General features: G+C 39.1%; 1 protein-coding gene across 4 annotated transcripts; it reads left to right on the forward strand.

Annotated features, from left to right (window-relative positions):
• The first annotated feature begins 225 nt into the window (after nt 1–225).
• Nucleotides 226–20,737, forward strand: LOC146521360 (NACHT, LRR and PYD domains-containing protein 12-like). Of its 4 annotated transcripts, none has more exons than XM_085154924.1 (11): nt 226–1,321; nt 1,476–1,607; nt 2,661–2,768; nt 6,523–6,648; nt 8,012–8,247; nt 10,795–13,258; nt 14,492–14,665; nt 17,412–17,588; nt 17,847–18,020; nt 18,419–18,592; nt 19,024–20,737. In XM_085154924.1, the coding sequence occupies exons 2-11, from the start codon at nt 1,480–1,482 to the stop codon at nt 19,040–19,042; spliced, it is 3,780 nt and encodes a 1,259-aa protein (XP_085011050.1). In that variant the 5' UTR covers nt 226–1,321; nt 1,476–1,479; the 3' UTR covers nt 19,043–20,737. The 4 variants fall into 4 exon arrangements, with proteins under 4 accessions (XP_085011050.1, XP_085011049.1, XP_085011048.1 ...); XM_085154923.1 differs by having other exon boundaries at nt 226–1,196; XM_085154922.1 differs by having other exon boundaries at nt 226–1,607.
• The last annotated feature ends 1,744 nt before the right edge of the window (nt 20,738–22,481 follow it).

Raw genomic sequence — 22,481 nt, forward strand, 5'->3', positions numbered from 1 at the left:
ACAACGGCTGTCCCAATTCGAAGTGTACTTCAAATGCATACTCCAAATGCGCCGTCGATTTCCCCAATTATCAAGCGTTGTCCGGTGCACGCTTCGTGGTCCCATATATCCCACAATTCATAGCGCGGCGGTGGGTGTGGATAATTTTGCGCAAAATACGGTAAAAGGGAGCGGCCAAGAGTGAACTGTCAAAAGTAAGTACTGAATATGACGTCACTTATTTATGTACTATAAGTACCAGAAGTGCGGAAGTGAGAGGCGTGTGAAATGGGACGGTATATGCTTCGTCGCGCTGTTCAGGTTGCCTAGCAACCATGATACTAACCGCGAGACAAGTTACATACAGCTTTGTTTGACAGAAATGAAGGAGAAAAATGTTTTGTTGGTCATTCGTTTTTGTCATGACATCACTTTGATTAGTTGAGTATCTGAGGCTGAGACCACAGGACTGTAAAACATGATTCAAGGGCTTCATTTCTGTACTGAACAGTCATTTACGATTAGCTAGTAAATAATAATTAGTTAATGTTGTTCATGAGACTAAAGTCATCTCACTATGGTAATGTAAATATAATATGGCCAATATTATAGTATTGTCAGATTATTATGATATATATATATATATATATATATATATCACTGACTGTCAGCTTGTTGTGTTTGTGGATATATGACTGACTTTAATTATCCATAAAATCATCAGATTCTCTGTAAGATTAAGGTCGACTATATGTATATTTAGAAGTAGAGGCTTTAAAACCAAGTTAATGCTGAAAGTACAAACATCACTAATGTCACATAACTTTGCCGACATGTGGCCAACAGCAATGTTTTAATGTTCTTCATTATTAAACATTCGCACATGAATAAGTGACGTCATATTCAGTACTTACTTTTGACAGTTCACTCTTCAGCTGCTCCCTTCTGCCGTATCTTGCAGCAAAATTATCCACACCCACCGCCGCGCTATGAATTGTGGGATATATAGGACCACGAAGCGTGCACTGGACCACGCTTGATATTTGGGGAAATCGACGGCGCATTTGGAGTATGCATTTGAAGTACACTTCGAATTGGGACAGCCGTCGTCGCGTGGCGGTGACGTAACCGCACTTAAAATGCGTACTTCAAGCGTGCAGACCCTGAAATGGGACACAGCGTGGGAGGGAATTGAACTTGTGTTTTCCGCTTCAAAGGTGTGTGGTCTTCTCACTACACTATCCAGCTGCTGCGTAGTATAGGTCACTGAATTTACGAGGTTCACTTAAAGGCATGATGAATCTCAACCGCATATTGAACCATAGCCTACATAACCATACAGGTACAAAAAGGAAGAGAAGTGAGATGCACCAAAATAAAAGCAGGATATTTTGGGTGTGGCGCTTCATTTACTTCCTGTTTGTTTGACTTAACAGACGTGCTTGTACTGGCGCTTTGTGCTGAGTTCACGTCAGTCTTTGTGGTTTGCTTCTCAGATTCATGATGAGTGTTCCTGTAGAGAAAGACAAAGCAGAGTCTGCAGGGTCTAAAATTCTGCCCATAAAGAGTGAACAGTCCAAAGGAAATTTACTGACCTTCAGTATTGAACCTGGATCCGGAGAGAAAAGGTAAGAGAACTACTGCTAACTCCTTTACGATTTATGTTCATTATTTCTATTCGTTTTTTTGTTCTTAATGGTTAACTTTATGTTAAAATATTTCCTACAAATATTTTTATTGTTGTATGTAATTTGAATTAACTTAGCATTTAAGCAATAATTTGACTGCACAAGACAGGTGAATGATGGAAATGATGGAAAGACAAGAACACAGCTTTACTGTTTCTACCAGCATGAAATACATTCCTCTTTCATTTTAGCTGTATTGTAACAAGTGAGCACAACTTTCCAGTGTTACGAAAAAACCCAAGATCTTCAATTTCAAAGCTTTTTTTTTTTTTTAAATCAAGCTAGATTTTTTCCCCCCAGATTTTTCATATCCAAATAAACGCATATGACCAATCAGATCACTGCATTTAGCAACACGTACGCTCATAGCTCAAATCACGCACTGGAATATGTAGTGATATACAATGATATGGAAATAGTAAGACTATTTTACCTGTTCTCTGAAATTATTTCTATGAAATTATTTCTTACTGTCCTCGGATGTCGTCCAATTTCCAATTCAACATTAATGAATCAATGGTACGGAAGTGGAGGAAGCGCAGTTTTTGGCTTTCCTCATATTTCGCAAATTCATATTGTTTCTACCGTATACCGTTTATACCGCCCACCGTTACTTACTTTATTACAAGAGTTTCTAATGATCTTGATTAATCTCATTTATTGTCCTTATGTTGCTGTGAAGCATAGTAAACTATAAAATCTCATGGAGTTTTCCACCATCATTACCTTTGTTACACTTTCTTCTTTGTCTTAATGAAAAGGACATACCTTTTGGGACAATTGATTGTTTGTAATGACAGAAAAACTGTTGCCTTTGGGTTTTTTTGGGTTTTTTTTGGTAATAAATCCATTTACTAGAGAGTGACCCTAAGTCACTTTTGGTGTACCATCTTTTCCTGAGTAACAATCAGATATTCACTCACAGAAAGATCTTTCAATGGTAATTGATGAGTTTTTGGCATGAAATGAATGAAAACATGGTTGTGTTTGCAGAAATCAAAAAATAGCGCCTCAAGTATCCAGCTCTGTGTCTATCAACAGTGACAAGTCTAAAGAAGAATCTCCATACTTCAGTAATGAACTTGGACCCTCAGACACAGGGTAAGAACTAATTTCAGAACTGAGTAATAATCTTCTGCAGAGCCAAGCCAAGATTATTTTAAAGCACTTTAAAAGCAATAACCACTGAACAAAGTGGTGAAGGAAGAAAAAAGAATAGAAATCAAAATATATTTTTAATAAATAAATAAAACAAATGTAAAATAAACTATACAATCAATAAAATAAAAATGCAAAATGCAGTAATACAATACAAGATACAGTTAAACATGAGTAAAACAAAAGTACAAAAAGGTAAAATAAATGAACAACATTAGCTTGTCAAACTGGGTCAAATACCAAGCCGAAGAGGTAGGTTTTGAGAAGGGATTTAAAAATTGGCAGTGAAGAGGCAATCTGAAATGGCAATGAATTCCACAATCCTGAACCCAGTATGGCAATGCCATGACGCATCCAAGATCAGTTAGTCAGCTGATCTGAGTGACTGGGAAGTAGAGCAGGGCGATATGACCAAAGAGTGCCCACTCCGGGTCGGGGATGAGTTCCTGCCCCAAGTGGGGTGGCTGGTCTCTCCCTTAGAGATAGGGTGAGAAGTTCAGCCATCTGGGAGGGGCTCAGAGTAGAGCTGCTCCACATCGAAAGGAGCCAGCTGAGGTGGTTCGGGCATCTGACAAGGATGCCTCCTGGGCGCCTCCTGGGTGAGGTGTGCCGGGCATGTCCCACCGGGAGGAGGTCCCGGGGCAGACCCAGGACATGCTGGAGAGATTATATCTCTCAGGTGGCCTGGGAACGCCTTGGTGTTCCCCCGGATAAGCTGGAGGAGGTGGCTGGGGAGAGGGAGGTCTGGGCCTCTCTGCTTAGGCTGCTGCCCCCGCGACCAGGCACACGGGATTATAAGGGGCACTGTCGATTTTCAGAAAAATCAAAGGATTGATTTTAAGTGTGCCGTATTTTCCAAACAACACGGTAATAACGACGGCCCGCTAGCATGCTCTACCAAAAATAGTGCTTTGTTGTGTATCTGACAGACGAAAGCTAAACCAGTTCCACACTGAAGTTGCAGCATTTTTACAAACCAATTCTGGTTCATCTGTTTCATTTAACAATCCACTTTCGCTCTTCTCATTCTGCGTCGCCGCCATGTGCGTATGTAAACATAGGCACTGCGCATGAGCGTTTTACCCATATTCTATCGCGATATTTCATTTTCCTATCGTTGCCCAAAATTACACCGGTACTATCGTGAACGGTATGATATAGCCCATCCCTACTGGGAAGGACAGTGCAAGTGCAGCAGCTCAAAGAGATAAGTTGTGGTAAACCAAGTTGTGATAAAGACTTGAATTACTGTTTTAAAGTGATTCTTTTGTTGGAATGGAATTTATTTTAGCTGATTATCTTAGCTGAAAGAAGTTGGATTTCACCACGACATGAATCTGAATGTCCAATTTATTTATTTATTATTTTTTAAGTTTTCTCGAGGTACTCAGCTTAAGTCTGTAGTAGGCAACCATCCGATTTAGGGGTGCATAAATCTTAGTATCATCTGTATAACAATAGAAAGCCATTTTGTGCTTTCTAAGAATGGAACCAAGTAGCAACAGGTACAGAGAAAACAGAGGCCCAAGTATTGAGCCCTGTGGAACCCCACAAGATAATGCAGCAGAAGATCTGAAATCTTAAAGATGAACTCAAAAAATTTCTCAGAGACAGGTATGATCTGAACCCCTCCAAAGTAGTGGCATGAATCCCGACATAGTGATATTAGAATATTATGATTCACTGATTGTGAAACAGCTGATTCAAAAGTAGCTGTTTAGTCTAAGAGAACTAAGATCCCACCCCTGAATCTGTAGCCAGGAGGTTGTCATAAGAACTGTCAGTGGGGCAGATTCTGTTCTACGAAGAGACTTAAAGCCAGACTTAAACCTCAAGGACATCATTTGACTTTAAACAAATTTCTCCAGGAGAAAGAAAAGCAAGCATGGAAATAGGCCTAATTTGAATAACTCAAGATTCAAACTGGTCAAAAGCAACAGAGACAGAGAGAGAATATAGATATGATTGGATTTAACGAAAAGATTGCATGAAAATATGAGAAACAAAGGAATTTTTCTAACATAATCCCTTCATTTCAGGGGCTCTAAAGTAATTGGACAAATTAAATAACTGAAAATAAAATGTTGATTTCTAATACTTTGTTGAAAACTCTTTGCTGGTAATGACAGCCTGAAGTCTTGAACTCATGGACATCACCAGATGCTGGGGTTTCCCCTTTTTTAATGCTCTGCCCCCCAGTCAGTTTGACTGCATTTAGCTGGATTTGAGCAGATAGTACTTTATTATTATTATTATTATTATTATTATTATTATTATTATTATTGATCACTGTATAAAATTGGGGCAAAGGCTTCAATGCACTTCACTCTGGTGGGAAGATGAAGCTACAGGAGAGTTTAACAATTGTAAACCAGAAGTTTGACATTTTGAGTGACAGGTTTGAGAAACGGCAAACAAACAGTGACTTATGGCAAGCCATACACACCGGCACTATCCCACACACTGGCACCACATTCCACCTCACAGAAACCTGGTTATAGCAGGATATAACCAAGCCCAGACTTCCCTCTTCGTTTCATGAGTTTGTCTCTCAGCTTGCTTCGAATTATCTCTGGATGCCGTCTCTCCTAACAAGACGAGGCTTTCCCTAGAAAGTTTCCCAAATATCTACAAAGCCCACATTGTTTTTTTGGACACCACTTAGACCACCAGCAATTTAAGGAGAACATGCGACTAAACGTGTCACTCCTGATCCAACTGGGAAGGGGACCAGAAAAAACTAGTCTGGCATTGTTTTGGCAAAGTTAAACACCCATTCAATATTGATTTTAGTGACCTTCAATTGAAGTAACAGGATGTCATTACTCCTGATGTGATAATTTTACCTGATCTACAATTTACTCTTAACTAGCACTTTGAGGGTTTCTTAGTGTCTCCTACTCTGGCCCTTATGTTCCCTTCTCACCTTTACCCAGGGGCCTGGCTGGTGTTTTTCAAAGGTTTGGAGCTGGGTCTCCAAGTCATTGGTCCTGGCCTCAGGAGCTGGAAAAAAGGCTACATTTATTAGAACTACCAGTATTAACTAAAAGAAGCCGAGGAGTAACCAAGCATTTTACACACAGAGCAGGAATGTGAAGAGGCCATGCTGCTAGTGAGTTGACTATGAGCTAAGCTAAGACTAAGATATCATTACAAGGTGATTCAATTGAGTTTGGTCTTTGGATAAAGCACAAGATTACGTTATGGAATAAGATGTCTTCCAAGAGTTTTTAATTAAATGAAACATACAGATAAGCTACTCACATCTCTGCTGTGTACTGGATCAGGAAGAGACAGAGGCAACACCAAGTCAGAGCACCACCACCAGGAAATATGCAGTCTATACTGCTTAGATTGCTTAACATCTATGATGTGTTCCACTGATGTCTGACTGCATTGTGATTCACAGTTTTATTAAGTAGATGAAATTTGCAAAGATAATTCTGTTTTATTCACCAGAGAAAGAGTTAAGAGGAAAAGAAACAACTTGACTGCAGTACCAGCACTACCTGCTGCTCTTCTGTTCCATGAACTCTAGCCTGTCCATCTAACTTTGAGGAAAAATCTTATGTTTTTCACCTTGTGAAACATCCAGCCATCCCTTCATAGTCATTGATATTTACTCATAGAAACATCTTCCATAATAGGTAATGAATTGGTTTTCGAAGTGAAATGAATAAAAATATCTCATTTGCAGAGGTCAGAGAAAAGCATATCAGGTATCCAGCTGTTTGTCTATGAAGAGTGACTGGTCCAAAGAAGAAGCTCCATACTTCAGTAATGAACTTGGATCTTCAGACACAAAGAAAGAACCTGATGTCATGTGAGTGATTCTTTTACAACAAGCAAACCTACAATTTTTTTTTGTTTGTTTTGAGTTTTTTTTAAAACCCAGCAACAAGGAAAATGGTTACAAACAAACCAACACTATAGTGCAATGACATGGTGCAGACATTTACCATCAGTTAACACCAGGTGTACCATCACCTCGATGTCCTCCATTGTTGTCTTAGGTTTGTGTCACATACAAAGAACATCATGGGACTTTTGGGCTGCATTGCTATAATAAGCCCACCCACATTGATGTTTTACTCAGTTGTTCACAGTGGAGTAGAGTTGAGAAGTTGGGCCAAGTAGGTGATAGTGGAAAGGGGGCATAAGGCTAGACTGTGAAACACCATACGGCGTTCATCTTTTTTGGGCGATGCTTCTGCAAGCTTGTTCTTTCTGTCCCTACCTTCAGCTTTGTGGCCACAGGTTGGAGTTGGAAATTGATCAGTAGATTGACCAGTGTTGACAGCTTTGCCTCTTTCTCTTTTCTCTTTCCCACAAGAAACCTCAGTGAAAGAGTGTTAGAATGAGTCATCTTTTTCGGGGAATGTGCCTCATTAATGTTAAGTTCCCGTCCTAGGGGTGACCTGGACATAACATGATGCACAACTCCCAACTCCAACCACACCCAAGAAAAGGGCAGCAACACAGCAAATCAAAAGGCCATTCAGCAGTTTATCAGGGTCAATAGTGAGAAAAATGCCAAAACAAGAAACAAAAGTCTCTAATATTGCCTAGTGTTACCTAACCAAACATAAAAACAAACAGGAGACAAATCTCTAAACAAAGCCATTAACCAATAAGGAGAAAAAAGTTCAACAAAAAAAAGCTTTTCACTGTTGTGGTGCTCAATTATATACAATGTAATATTCACAATTAGCTATTTGCAAAAAAATTGGTGGCTTGCAATACAAACCACACAACTTGGTCTACTCCTCTGATGGGAGGAGACAAAAAAACAGCAGACATGATTCTGGATCATAACGATGTTCTTATCCTGCACAAGAATTTGATTTGTAATTTGTTCATGCCAGACATACAATTTTATTGTCTTCCCACTGTGTTTGTGTTTGTGTGTGAAAATTGTGTCAGAGGGAGAAGCCAGGATAGTGTTATGTTTTATTAAATAAATTCAGGCTGAATATCTGAAGTTTTGAATATTGTTTTCATGAGAAATTTCTTTAATTTTATTTACATCTAAAGCTCACCATGCTGTGAGAATAAAGGCAAGTGTTAGTTAAAGTAAAAGTAAAAGTTAAAGACTGTTAGAATGCATTATAATGTCAAATCTGGATGGTTTGTTTTTTCAAAAACAGTGAGCAAATAGTTTTACTAATAAAGAAATGTGTTCACAGAAAGCGTAAAAGGAGTGGTGTATGTGAGGAGGAGCAGCTGTCCTGCTGTGCTGTGTGTCAGGACGTCCTGAAGGATGCAGTCTCTACCAGTTGTGGACACTGGTTCTGCAGACAGTGCATCTCCGCATACTGGGACCAGTTGGCTTCATCAGAAGACTCCTCTTGTCCCCAGTGTGGAAAAAGATCCAGAACCAGAGCTGGACTACAGACAGCTAATCAGAGCAGCTGTGTACAAAGTAAGACTGAACATTTGTCTGCTGATGGACTCATTTCTGAAAACCTGATGGAAATAATAACATTTCTCCACAGCAGCACAGTGGTACAGTGGTTAGCAATTTGCTAACACAGGAAGTTATTGGGATGATGATTAAAATATCTCGAATTGTGTATATAAACAAAGTGGTTCCATGAAACAAGCACAGCAAGGAGGTCCTGAGTTCAATTCCACCATCAGGCCAGGGTCTTTCTGTGTGGAGTTTGCATGTTCTCCCCATGTTTGCGTGGGTTCTCTTGCTGCTTAATTAAAAAAAATAGTTTTTTAATTAAGCAGCAAGGCAGAACAAAATCAGGGCTGTATCAAGACATGAGGACTAAACCCTAATTCAACCAGATCCAGAACTGATCCGGAATTAAAACAGGACTACAACAGTTCAAATCAAGACTACTTAGGATTTAACCAAAACAGAACCAGAATCAGAACTAGATGATAGTAGCACTAAAAATCATCATAGACCTGCACTACACTTATTTTTTAATTCTACCAAAAGTACAATATTTAGATTGAGAAAAGTTTATATAATTATTTAGCCTTGTTGTGCAAACAAGCCTGCATAACTTAATAAATATAGAATTTGAAAAATAACAAACCTAAAAAGAAACACTAGGTACGAGATACATGAGGACCTATGATACGGTGATACTTTTGGTAAACAACCATTTGACTAACATGTGTGTCTCACCTGCTCTTGTTCCTCTCTCTCCCTCTTTGTGTTGACAATCATCAAATATACAGTTGAAACCAGATATTTACAAACTCTTCAGATAAAAACACTTTTTTAATTGTAACATCAAATCAGACTAAATGTTTATTTTTTTAGATTGATAAATATAAAAAACATATTTGTTAACTTTAAGAGTAAAGAGAGAAACTATCTGTATTTCTTAATTGTAAATGGCACCAAATTGTATTCAAACTTGAGCCACACTTATGGAGCTCCACAATTCTTTTCCTGGTGTTTTGGTTGACATCTCTTGATTTTCCCATTTCAAAGAAACAGACTCTGTGTTTTGCCTTATATGCATCCACAGGTGTGCCACCAATTTACTCACATGGACTCTACTAACCTATCAGAAGCTTCTTAAGCTCAGAATGGAAACGTCTGCAGTTTTCTTATTAATTAACAATAAACTTATATGTACTCCTAAATTTGATGAAAGTGATAAAAATAGAAGCTCTGTCTCTCTTTATTCTGACATTTAACTAATTCAAAAGATATTTCAATATTTATTTATCCAAAACAAAACAAGTTTACTCTAAATTTATGTTGTACAGTAAAAAATGTTCTTGTATTTTCCATAAAGTGTATGTAAATATCTGGTTTAAACTGTGAATATACTGCTGTGTATTGAAAGTCCTCTTGTTTTGCATAGAAATATACTCAACAACATACAAAACACAATATATAAAATACTACCAGAGTTTTTTCTTTGAAAGAAGCCCCTTATGTCCATTCTTGTATATCAGCACATTATTAAAACTGATTTATTTAGCCGTGGAGGGAAACAACTGAAAATATGAAATAAACATACATGTAAGCTAAGACTCTCTAAAGAAACAGCGTTGTTGTTGTTCGGCTTTTCATTTCACCATTTGTTGATTCACTTGAAGAGCAAGTAACGTAATATGGGTCAAGTGATCAGTTTGATATTGTTGTGGAAGTTTTCCACTTAAATAAAGCCTGCAGACGAGCGGTGAGCGGTAGCTAACATTCTTTAATCCAAGCACACAAAGACAACATACAACCAAGCTTGATGAAGTCCCCCATGACCGCGGGACAGACGGTCAGCAGAGTTCTTCCTGAGCCTAGCATGGCTCTCAGTTAAATACCTTCTCCAGGAACAAAAGGCAGTACACAGCTGTTTCACACCTTAAGGTTCACACTCCCTTGCTACTTCCCAGAGTCACGAAGAGACAAAAGACTCCTGTTTCCCCCAACATCCTTACTACACCCCCTACCATTTGTCTTACAGTATGAGTGTCAGACATGTTAATACAATAAAATAATGTCATTAATATTTAGGTGAAAGAAATTCCTATACAGTATCAATCTTTCGTGATACACCGTCATATTTACATTATTTGTACAGTACAAATGATTTGCTTTGGTACCTGGTCGAACTTCATATTTATTACACTGTTTAACTCCAAGATTCTGAATATTTTCCTGAAGGATTTTGGTCGTTTTTAAAAGCAGAAATCCACGACAACATATGGCTGTTTTCTGCTTCTTAAACAATGCAGTCTTCAAAAATGTAGTGATGAAGGAACTGAGGCAGTGATTGGTTTGGACATGCAGCTACAGCTTATCTGCTGAGGCTCAGTCTGCTGTTTCTGCGTTTTCATGTAACACAAACACTGGCAGACCCCCTGGAGACTGATAGGAAAATTGTATTTATTTTATGTCTTCTAACAAAATTGTTTAATTATGGAAAGAAAAAATAAGTCATTTTAGAGGAGTTATGGCTCCAGAAAAGGATGACGGTATCACATTTCTATCTTTCAGCAAATGTTGGTTTACAGGAGGTTTCAGATGAACATAAAATCAGTCTGAAGAGACGGTGTCAACATGTGATTGAAGGAACTGATGAAACGGGAACTAAAACTCTCCTCAACAAGATCTACACTGACCTCTACATCACAGAGGGACAGAGTGAAGAGGTTCATATCCAACATGAGGTGAGGCAGCTGGAGACAGCTTCCAAGATGGATGCTCTCCATGACACTCCAATCAGGTGCCAGGACATCTTTAAAGCCTTGCCTGATAAACAGAGACCCATCAGAGTGGTTCTGACCAACGGCTTTGCTGGTGTTGGAAAAACCTTCTCAGTGCAGAAGTTCACTCTGGACTGGGCAGAGGGCTTGGAGAACCAACATGTCAGTGCGGTTGTTCTGCTTTCATTCAGGGAGCTGAACTTGGTCAGAGATGAGCAGTACAGTCTCCTGGAGCTGCTCCATGTTTTCTATCCAACATTACAGAGCGTCACAGCAGAGAAGCTCACTGCGTGTAATCTTTTGTTCATTTTTGATGGCCTAGATGAAAGCAGATTTTTGTTGGATTTCGCCAACACGAAGCTTGTGTCTGATGTCACACAGAAGACAACAGTCAGTGAGCTGCTGACAAATCTCATCGAGGGGAATCTGCTTCCCTCTGCTCTCATCTGGATAACGTCCCGACCTGCAGCAGCCAATCAGATCCCTCCTACATGTGTTGACAGGGTGACAGAAGTACGAGGCTTCACTGATGCCCAGAAGGAGGAGTACTTCAGGAGGAGATTCAGTGATGAAGATCTGTCCAGCAGAATCATCTCCCACATGAAGACATCCAGGAGCCTCCACATCATGTGTAGAATCCCAGTGTTCTGCTGGATCACTGCTACAGTTCTGGAGCACATGTTGACTACAGAGGAGAAAGCAGAGCTGCCCAAGACCCTGACTGACATGTATTCACACTTCCTGCTGGTTCAGACAAAGAGGAAGAAAAACAAATACCATGAGGGACATGAGAAGTTGTTTGTTGAGACAAGTCCACAGGTGCTGATGGAGGCTGACAGGGAAGTTCTTCTGAAGCTGGGGAGGCTGGCATTTGAACATCTGGAGAAAGGAAACATCATGTTCTACCAAGAAGACCTGGAGCAGTGTGGTCTGGATGTCTCAGAGGCCTCAGTGTACTCAGGAGTTTGTACAGAGATCTTCAAAAAGGAGTTTGGAATCTTCCAGAAACCAGTTTACTGCTTTGTTCATCTGAGCATCCAGGAGTTTCTGGCTGCTGTCTACATGTTCCACTGTTACACCAATAAGAAGGCAGAGGTGCTGCAGGACTTCCTAGGAAAAGAAAACAGTGAGAATTTGCAGAAAAATACTAATAAACGTGATAACATTTATGATAGTGATGAAGATGAAAATCACAAAGAATCAGATTATGATGATGATGATCGAAATCGTCATGATGATTATAATACAGATGATGATGATGACGATAATAGAGATGATGATGATGATGACGATGATAGAGATGATGATGATGATGATGACGATGATAGAGATGATGATGATGATGACGATGATAGAGATGATGATGATGACGATGATAGAGATGATGATGATGATGATGATCGTCATGATGATTATAGTATAGATGATTATGATGATGATGATCGAGATCGTCATGATGATTATAATACAGATGATGATGATGACGATGATAGAGATGATGATGATGATCGTCATGATGATTATAGTATAGATGATTATGATGATGATGATGATGACGATCGTCATGATGATTATAATACAGATGATGATGATGACGATGATAGAGATGATGATGATGACGATCGTCATGATGGTTATAGTATAGATGATTATGATGACGATGATAGAGATGATGATTATAATATAGATGATTATGGAGATGTTTATGATGATAGGGATGATGAAGATAAATTAACAAATGATGATTACTTCAAAAAACAAAGGGACGATGACAGCAGTGAAGATAAGAGTTCACTGAAAGTTTTCCTAGGCAGAGTTATGGAGAAATCGCTCCAAAGTAAAAATGGCCACCTGGACCTGTTTGTTCGCTTCCTTCATGGCCTCTGTCTGGACTCCAATCACAGACTCTTAGGAGGCCTGCTGGGTCAGACAGACAACAGTTCAAAATCCATCCAGAGTGTCATCGACAACCTGAAGAAAATGAGTAGTGAGGAAATCTCTCCTGACAGAAGCATCAACATTTTCCACTGTCTGATGGAAATGAATGACCTCTCAGTCCATCAGGACATTCAAATGTTCCTCAAGTCAGATAACAGATCAGAGAAGGAGCTCTCTGAGATCCACTGCTCCGCACTGGCCTACATGCTGCAGATGTCAGAGCAGGTTCTGGATGAATTAGACTTGAGGAAGTATAACACATCAGAGGAGGGAAGACGGAGGCTGTTCCCAGCAGTGAGGAACTGCAGAAAGGCTATGTAAGTTAGATCACCATCTTTGTCAAAAGAAGTGATTGTGCAGTTATTATACATATTGATTACATATGCTCCAGTTACTGAAAGTGGATGGTTATGCACGTATCTATGTTTCTATAAATGAAGGCCATCATATAAGTTTCTTGTTTCTCCAAGAGTGAACTGTTTAGATAACAGTGTAGCAGATTACCACCCCCTGTATAAATACAGCTCTGCGCCTCTTGTTTTTCTATCTGGGCCACACTAATCCGTTGAATAACCCCAGTGAATCGTCTCAAAAAGTTGATTTCATTCTTTTGGATGTAACATTGTCAGTGGGAGAAATGTCTGAAGAAGTCCCTTGGCTGAGGGATGAAATGGTTCTTCTGATTTTGTTCATTCGGATGATTAAGCATGCGTCAAGACACACTAATTGGTGTTCTCCCTTTCATTCACTGCATCAGTTAGCCAAGTAGCCATTCTATTTGCAATTTTAATCCCACCATATTGATCAGCACTATAGCAAATTAAGTCATGGTTCACTACTCAGAGTGTATGTTCACCAGTAAATTGACAGTGTGTTTCTTGTACTCTTTACTTTAAACGACTAGTGTAGCATCCATATCACTGCTAATCCACCAAGACATCTATCATTCTGCCACGTAAGCATTGAAATCAACTGAGTGGCAAAATGGTAGTTCATAGCTGGGGTATTTTCAACCAATCCTACTCAAGGATTTAAAGAAGGCAAGGTTGATGTTTGCTTTCCATTAGCGACACAAAGGCACTGGGAAATAAACCTGTCATCCACTGCAGTGAATAGGTATGCCCACACTCTGAAGTTGCCCTGATTATAAGCCAGTCGTTTTATAATCAGGGCAACTTCAGAGTGGAACAGAGTCCAGCCCTTCTCCGGTAGACTGGTTCCAGAATCTAAGTTGGTCATTAAGCCCAACTTTATCTAGCTGGTATCATACCCTTTTCTATACTAGCACCCAATTCCCTTCAGGTCATCTTCTAAGCATCAACCATGTGAGATAATTCAATAAAAAAATAAAGATTCATAATTAATTACTTTTTTCATTACCTTTTTTTTCATAAATGGCAGCAGATAACAGTTAATCTGTGCATTCAAGACCTATATCGTTGCATTTTTACATTTGTTGTATTAAGATATTAGCCCAACATCTCAATTCAGGTATTAGAAAGCCCACTGTAATAAATTTAATATTAAACTACATTAATATGTATTCACAGACTTCATAACTGTGGACTCTTAGACCCTCATTTAGAAGTTGTGGCCTCAGCTCTCAAGTCCGAACCCTCACATTTGACAGTACTGGACCTGAGCAACAACCATCTGCATGATTCAGGAGTGACGTTACTATCAACTGGTCTGGACAGTTCAAACTGTAGACTGAAGACTCTGAGGTGAGGTCATTGACTCATAGAACTTGCTCTTATAAGTTACATTTGCCCATTGAAATGTATTTTGAGACTGGATTTTAATCTGAACTGTGATTATCAGTTACCATTTTACGTTTTAAAATATAAATATGCAAGCTTGTAGCTTTGTTATTAATTAACTATTCCTTACTGATCATGCTATAATGTTGGGGAAATAATTTTTTCTCTTTTAAAATAGAGTAGATGAAACATACCCACATTCATGCTTATGAATAATGACACCACATACAGTTGTTGTCGAAAGTGTGCATAAACTAAAAAAAGACAAAGTCATAGTTATTTTGGGCTTTTAATTATTTATTTGAACTGTTATTTTACTTGGGTGGAATGATACAGCGTACATCTTTAATGGCTTGAGTACTCAGTGTAGCAGTTTGAGATCTGGATTTTCTCAAATCCACACAGGTTCAAGAGTGTATCTACTTTATAGTCTTAAATACGTACACACCCCACTAATATTTGGTTAAATGTCCATTAGCAAGGTACATCTTGACTTGCTTTGGTAGCTGAAAACACATTTATGGTATAATTCTGAATGGATATTTGACCACTCTGCATGGCAGAAATATTACAGTGCATCTGCTGGCATGGACCTGGTTTTAAAGCCTAGTGCAAAAGTCTTCAATAGGGTTGAGGCTGGAGCTTTAGGAAGGCCATTCCAGAAGCGTAATGTTAGCCCGCTTCTGGAATGGCCTTTCCAACAAAAGTCTAGTTGAATGTGTTAGGATCATCTTCACTCCTTAGCTCTATAGTTCAGTCTTTGTCTTGTCTGACCATTTGGTTTTCCATGTAGTCCTATGCAAATTTCAGTCAATGTTGAAACTGTCGATTTTGGACCAGGGGCTTCATCCTTTTTCAGTACCCTCTCAGTCCATACCAAAATAAAATTGGCTTAATTGTGGACATTGACATGGGTGTTCCAGTTGTTTCCAGTTAATGGAAAGGCTTGAGCCTTGGTGGTTCCTGGATTATTATTTCTGAATATTCTAACCAATTTCCTACCCTTGTCTGAGGGTAACAGTTTGGGCCTTCTTCCATACCTTTGCAAAGTAGTGAGACATCCAAATAACTTGCATACTATTGTTTGAACCGATGATCTTGGAATGGGCTGTTGTTTAAAAATGTCTCCAAAAGATCTTCCCAACTTGTGTAAATCTACAGTTCCAAGTTTCTTGGACTTTTCCATTGTTCAGAATATTGGTCAGTGGTGCAACGGATCACGGTTGATCCGTAATCTGAACCGATCCCACTCCACGGTCCGGCACGCACGTGATCCGAAGTTTCGAAAAAGAAGGGGGAAAAATGTATGTGTATGGTGCGCGTGGTCAGTCTGTCAAGCGATAGTTATGGCGAGCGCTAGCGATCCAAGTAGAGGAGCAGAGGAGTTTGCGGCATTTAAGCAGCCCTTTGCTCCCCAATCCGACCGGGCTAAAGCTATTACAAAAGCTATTGGGGTGTGTAGCTGCAGACCGGAGGCTGTATTCCCTTGTGCAAAACAAGGGGTTTAAACTGTGATGAACGTGCTTGAGCCACGCTATGATATCCCGTTACACGTCCACTTCAGTGACAAGATCGTACCCAGGCATGTATGAGCAGGAAAAGTTTAAAGTTATGGCTGAGCTGTCCCAGGCATCTTCTGTTGCCCAACTACAAATGAGTGGACCTCCAGGTCAATGGAAAGCAACGTGACCGTGAAATCGAATTGAATTGTTTATATACCTCTCTGCATTTAATCATTAGTTATTATTAATCTCTGGCTCTCTACCACAGCATGTCTTTTGTCCGGTCTTCCTCCCCTCACCCCAAACCGATCATTGCAGATGGCTGCCACTCTGAGCCTGTTTCTGCTAGAGGCTGCTTCCTGTTAAAAGGGAATTTTTACTTCCGATTGTAGTTAAACTGCTTGCTCATAGCGGCCATCTGATTTTTGTAGTTTGTGAGGTCTTTACCATATATTATTAAGCATCTTGAAGCAGCTTTTGTGATTTGACGATATACAAGGTGGGCCATTTATATGGATACACTGTAATAACATGGGAATGGTTGGTGATATTAAAGTCCTGTTTGTGGCACATTAGTATATGTGAGCGGGCAAACTTCTCAAGATGGGTGGTGACCATGGTGGCCATTTAGAAGTCGGCCATCTTGTATACAACTTTTGTTTTTTTCAATAGGAAGAGGGCCATGTGACACATCAAACTTATTGGTAATGTTAATAACTTATTTGCCCCCTCACATATACTAATGTGCCACAAACAGGACTTTAATATCACCAACCATTCCCATGTTATTATGGTATATCCATATAAATGGCCCACCCTGTATAAATAAAACTGAATAGAACTGACCTGAGGTATAACAGGGTACGCACACAGATGAGTCATCTCTTATTGTAACCCTTAAATTACTTATTGCTGCCTTAAAGGCTGTGGTACACAGCACATTATTAGAGAGAGGTCATATTTAAAATTATATCAGAAATCACTAGATGTAGTGTAGGATAAAGTGCATGTAAACTTTTGACCACAGTGTACAATTAACAAAGGTGACTGCTATGCTTTACAAACACTTTTAAATTGTTCGTTTTCTACAGTGATTTAATCATCAAAGGACAAGATTGTAAACACTATTACACTGGACAATGTTTCTAGTGTAATACACATTTCCTTTAAGTGAAGACTGAATTTCTTTCTTTCTTTTTTTTTTTAAGGTTAGTTTTCTGTAGGTTATCAGAAATCAGCTGTGCTTCCCTGATTTCTACTCTGAAGTCCCATCCATCACATCTGATAGAGCTGGACCTTAGTTACAATCACAAGCTACAGGATTCAGGAGTGATGCAGCTGTGTGGTTTCCTGGAGAACCCAGACTGTAGACTGAAGACTCTGAGGTTAATGCAGTATATTATTCAACTTTTCTATATATTGCAAATAGCTGTGTTTGAGGTTAACTTTAGTTTCAACCTGATCAGTGCATCTAGATACAGCACGTTCTGTTTACTGTGAATGCTCAAATTAATTTGTATGAAATAATGTGCTTTTGAAAGTATGTTTGGGAGGTTTAGCTTTAACACCTGAACTTTGTGCACAAAGACCCACATAAGAACTAAAAACTATTTTTATCAAGCAAAATTCATTCTCCTTTTCAGGCTGAGTTGGTGCAGCTTGTCCAAGATCAACTGTGTGTCTTTGGGCTTGGCACTGAAGTCCAATCCCTCTCATCTGAAGCATCTAGACCTAAGTGGGAACAACCTGCAGGATTCAGGAGTGACGGAGTTGTGTGGTTTTCTGGAGAGCTCACGCTGTAAACTGGAGAGTCTGAGGTCAGTCACCATATATTAGTTGTGCTCGGATGAATGTAACATACTGATGCTAATTTGCAGACATAAGGCTGATATTAAAATGAGCCAAATTGAGGATCTACATGGTAAATGCAGTTTTCTTCTTCAATGAATTAGTCTATTCGCTGAACCAACAGAACAATTTTCATAATTGAAACCTTTTGACTAACTTTAACATTATCTAGTAATTTACTCTTAAATATCTATATAAGCAGATGATTGTTGTGTTTAGATCATGTTTACCTTTTATCTTTAGCCATTTGGTGCTTCACTCTTTCTAAAGTCTACATTCTGAACCTTCTTCATATGTTAACATATTGTGAAGTGCTGAATGATTTCAGGTGGTGACATTTAATTTGAAAGTTTTATTTGTTTTTCAGATTGAGGGAGTGCAGGTTGTCAGCTGTGAGTTGTGCTTCTCTCGACTCTGCTTTGAGGTCCAGCCCCTCTCATTTGAGGATACTGGATCTCTGTGACAACAGCCTGATGGATTCAGGAATGAAGCAGCTGTGTGATCTTGTGAACAGCCCAGATTTTAGACTGGAGACTCTGAGGTCAGCAGAGGGTTGGAATCGCTCCATTCTGCTTTCAGCAGTACTGTAATTGTTACAGTTAATATGCAGACTAACTACTCTAAACAAATAAAAATATCGCAGGTCTAATGATCTCATTACTACTGTACCTTGAGTGAAATCTATAGAGCAAATGGGGCTGATGCTAACTGTCTAGGAATGTGCAAAATGTAAGCTCAGTGTGTCAATCCCACCGAGACTGGTTGGACTCAAACACAGGACAGTGTATCCACTTCAAAACATTAATACTAGAGCTGAAAAGGACTAGAACTAAGAGGAGCAGTGCTACACACCTGCTCTGCTGTTTTTCTGAATGGGATTGAAATCCCCACTGTTATACTAGATATGCTGAATCTGACTAACAACTAATGAGAAAACACATTTATCTCCCCTCTGTCTTTTCCTCTCTGCAGGTGGAAACTAAGTGATTAAACAGAGCAGTCTGTGACTGGGGCATGCTACTGAAACGTTGAGTGGAGAAGTGACTGACATAGAAATGAGAAGAAGTGCAGATCACTGTCATTGCTCCCGATTGAACTGCTCTAACAGCACCACTGTTATACACAATGATCATTCTTGATTATCCCTGATCTTTGTGTCTGTTTTTAAATGACTGTAAACTGTCATTGTTGGATTGCACTCAGATTTTGACTGTAGCGGCAGGGAGTACACCAAAGGCACCCTGCAGTGTAACACCGTCTCCAGGTGGAAAACGGGAGGAGTGATACACCTCCTGCTGTCAGGCCTGCAGGGTCTGTCACTGTGGTGTTCTCCTCTGTCTTGTTGCGGACACGCTAATTTTTGCACTGGCACAAACAATTTGTGTGCCTTCTTATTGTGACACGTGATTGTTCTTTCATTTTAGTTTTTGTATTTTTAACAAAATACAAAAAACCCAGATGCAGTGGCTGCAGTTTTAGGATCATAGTTGTATATAACTTTATTGTTTACAAAATTTGTGCATAGTTTTTTTTAAATATAAAATTTATATTTGCATTTCACATTATGGAAATCATTCACTAAGCATTACTGTGGTTTTTACAGTAAAAATGTTTGTTTTTTTCCCCACTTGGTTTTAACGTTATGTGATTTTTAGATCAGTTATGTTACTACAAAAAATAACTGTAAATTCAGACATGTGAGGTTGAGCTGAAAAGAATGATACCAAACAAGGCAAAAAAAATGTGAAGGTGAAATACAAAGGTAAAATGAAAAGTAGGCAAAAAAACATGTTTGTATATGAACCACTTCATGTTGTGTATCATTCCTGATTTTGTACTCAAGCTACATACTTATTTTTTTTATATAGACTATACAGTACATAAGATCAAAATAGACGTGTTTTATGTAACTGAAATGTTGAAATTATGTGGGCTAAAGAAAATAAAGTTATATACTACATTTATATGCAACATGTATACTTACCACATTTTATTTATTCATTTTGTAATATGCTTTATATAAAACCTGTGTAAAGAAATTGCTTCCATACCCCACTAAGAGAATTTCTCTAGATTTGCCACTGATCACTGATCCACCTCAACACAGAGACAAACTACAGCATTTCATCCATTTACACACAGCTTCATCAACACTAACTCCACACACTCAGCTTACCAGTGACTGTCAGGTTAACCATGTTACTGATGGGACCCTCTCTGGACTCACACCAGTAAACTCCACTGTCATGAGGCACCATCAAAGTCATGTTACAGGAAGAATTAGTCGAACCAGCTGGTTTTCCCCACGTGTTCACCATGTGTTCCATCTGTTCCACACTGAGTCCTCTGTCCTTTCCTTGTGTTTCTCCTCAGAGTCCATCCAGCAGAGCTGTCGTCTTCCTCACAGCTCAGAGACACAGAGTCATCTTTAAAGAACTGAGAGCTGCTGGGACTCACAGTCAGACGAGCTGTGAGGGTTAAAATGAAAAACTGATGATCTGTTAGACTTTACATTGTGAAACATGAACCCCATCAGGTCATATCAGTGAGCATTTCTCAGGTTTAAACTGTGACAGAAGAAGGTTACTGACCTTGGTTTGTTGTGCAGCTCAGCAGTGAGATCAGAACTAAAGAGAAATGACACTCAGGTTGATTTGAGGTGAACATAAAGAACAACTCCACATAAACAGCTGACAAACACACAAACACATCTCTCTCTGATATATCTGCTCACTTTCTATTAGATGCAACATCTTTCAAGTCTTCAAGACTAACATTCAAACCTACAGTCGGTTTACAATCACCAGTTAACCAAACATGTCTTTGAACTGTGAGAGAAAACCTACACAGATGCTAACCACTACATCTCTGTGACACCTGTACTGTTAGATATGATTTAGTAACCTTTCCTTTTTATTATTATTTAATAGCATTCAAGCTTTTATTTTATATTTGTTAGTGACATAAATGTATCCATACAGTTTGAACTCATCATGCTTTTTATATAAAAAACAGCTATTAAAGTGACCATTATAATTATGAGCAAAAATTACAGTGTGATTATATACAAACTCTTCACTACATTTAAATAACCCAGTAAAGTCATGTGTTCACTGTGCAGCTGTGTTGATATAATGAGTGAATAATTTGATCGTTTCACTGCCTGCTGTGTTTCCTCGACTCCTGAGCAAAGATAAAGAGTCAGTTCAGACCTGCAGTTGGTCTTCATGGTGTTTTGAACTTGAATTCAGCCTGATTTGTTTTTCATGTCTTCTCCTCCATCATCAGTTATCAGGAGAGCAGACAGTCAAAGTACAAGAATTCAAACAAACACAGAGATTCTACTTACAGAGCAGACACAGCACAGATGTTTCCTTCATCGTCCTTCTCACTCATTTGAGCTTTTGTTCATTTCTGTCACTGACACCAAGTAAAGCCCGCCCTCTTCCTCTGAGCACCAGCTTTCTATTGGTTTATACTCAGAGGTGAGAACTATTTCCTTTCCATGTAGTGGACGTCCCCCTCAGTGAGAGAGGCAGATATGAGCTGAAACACAGGAATCAAACCAGGGACGCTGCTGTTATGGAGCTGAACTGGAACCATTCAGACACTGAGGCCCTCTGAACACATTTTAATTACAGCTGTGCAGAGACACACTGATGACTGACTGGAACACTATGATTGACATTTTACATTAACACCATCCTCACACATGGTTTATATATGGCCACTAGAGGAAGATGTTGGACTTTAAATGCCTCGCAATGATATTTCTTCAATTTTGTTTTTTCTGAGAAACAAAAAAGCAGGTGTTTTTGTTTTTTAATTCACTATACATAAAGGTAGTCTCCATAGAGGCATCATTGAGGAGTGTAGCAGTTAACCACAATCAGACAGGAACAACTTAAATGTTCCATCTCACACTTTGGTGAAACCCACAGAACCACATAAGGAAAACAATCGAGAACTTTGTTTATACAAAAAGACATAAAGATAAAATAAATATAAGTGAAAATGTTGATGACCGCAAATATATTAACATACTTATTTTCCTATTGTTGATTTTACAGTAACATACATATTTAAATAGAGACAAAAGACATAAAACATGTAAAAATCTGTGGATGTCCTCTGGTCTGAGGTGCTGGGGGGACCAGTTGGAGACCAGCAGCTGGACTTCAGTGGTTGGACTGGTGGACTACTTCAGTGAAGAGTAGATGACGTCTGGCTCTGGTTTAAACTCTGAACACAAACAAACACAGTTCAAACAACAGGAAACATGATTACAAGCTTTGTAGTTCAATCAAGACCTCCAATCTCCACCTCTCTGCATCACACACAGTCCCAGTTCAGACTTTACTGGGAACCAGCTGAGATGCAAATCACAGACCTTTTTCAAGGTAAAGCTAAGGCTGAATGACACAGAAATT

This window comes from Neolamprologus multifasciatus, chromosome 3 (assembly GCF_963576455.1).
Source record: "Neolamprologus multifasciatus chromosome 3, fNeoMul1.2, whole genome shotgun sequence".
Taxonomy (NCBI): Eukaryota; Metazoa; Chordata; class Actinopteri; order Cichliformes; family Cichlidae; genus Neolamprologus; species Neolamprologus multifasciatus.

Coding starts and splice junctions, on each gene's coding strand:
- LOC146521360 (XM_085154922.1), top strand. CDS start 1,480: ATGATGAGTGTTCCTGTAGAGAAAGACAAAGCAGAGTCTGCAGGGTCT. Junction 2,769..6,522: donor CTTGGACCCTCAGACACAGG/GTAAGAACTAAT, acceptor TCTCATTTGCAG/AGGTCAGAGAAAAGCATATC. Junction 17,589..17,846: donor TGTAGACTGAAGACTCTGAG/GTTAATGCAGTA, acceptor TCTCCTTTTCAG/GCTGAGTTGGTGCAGCTTGT.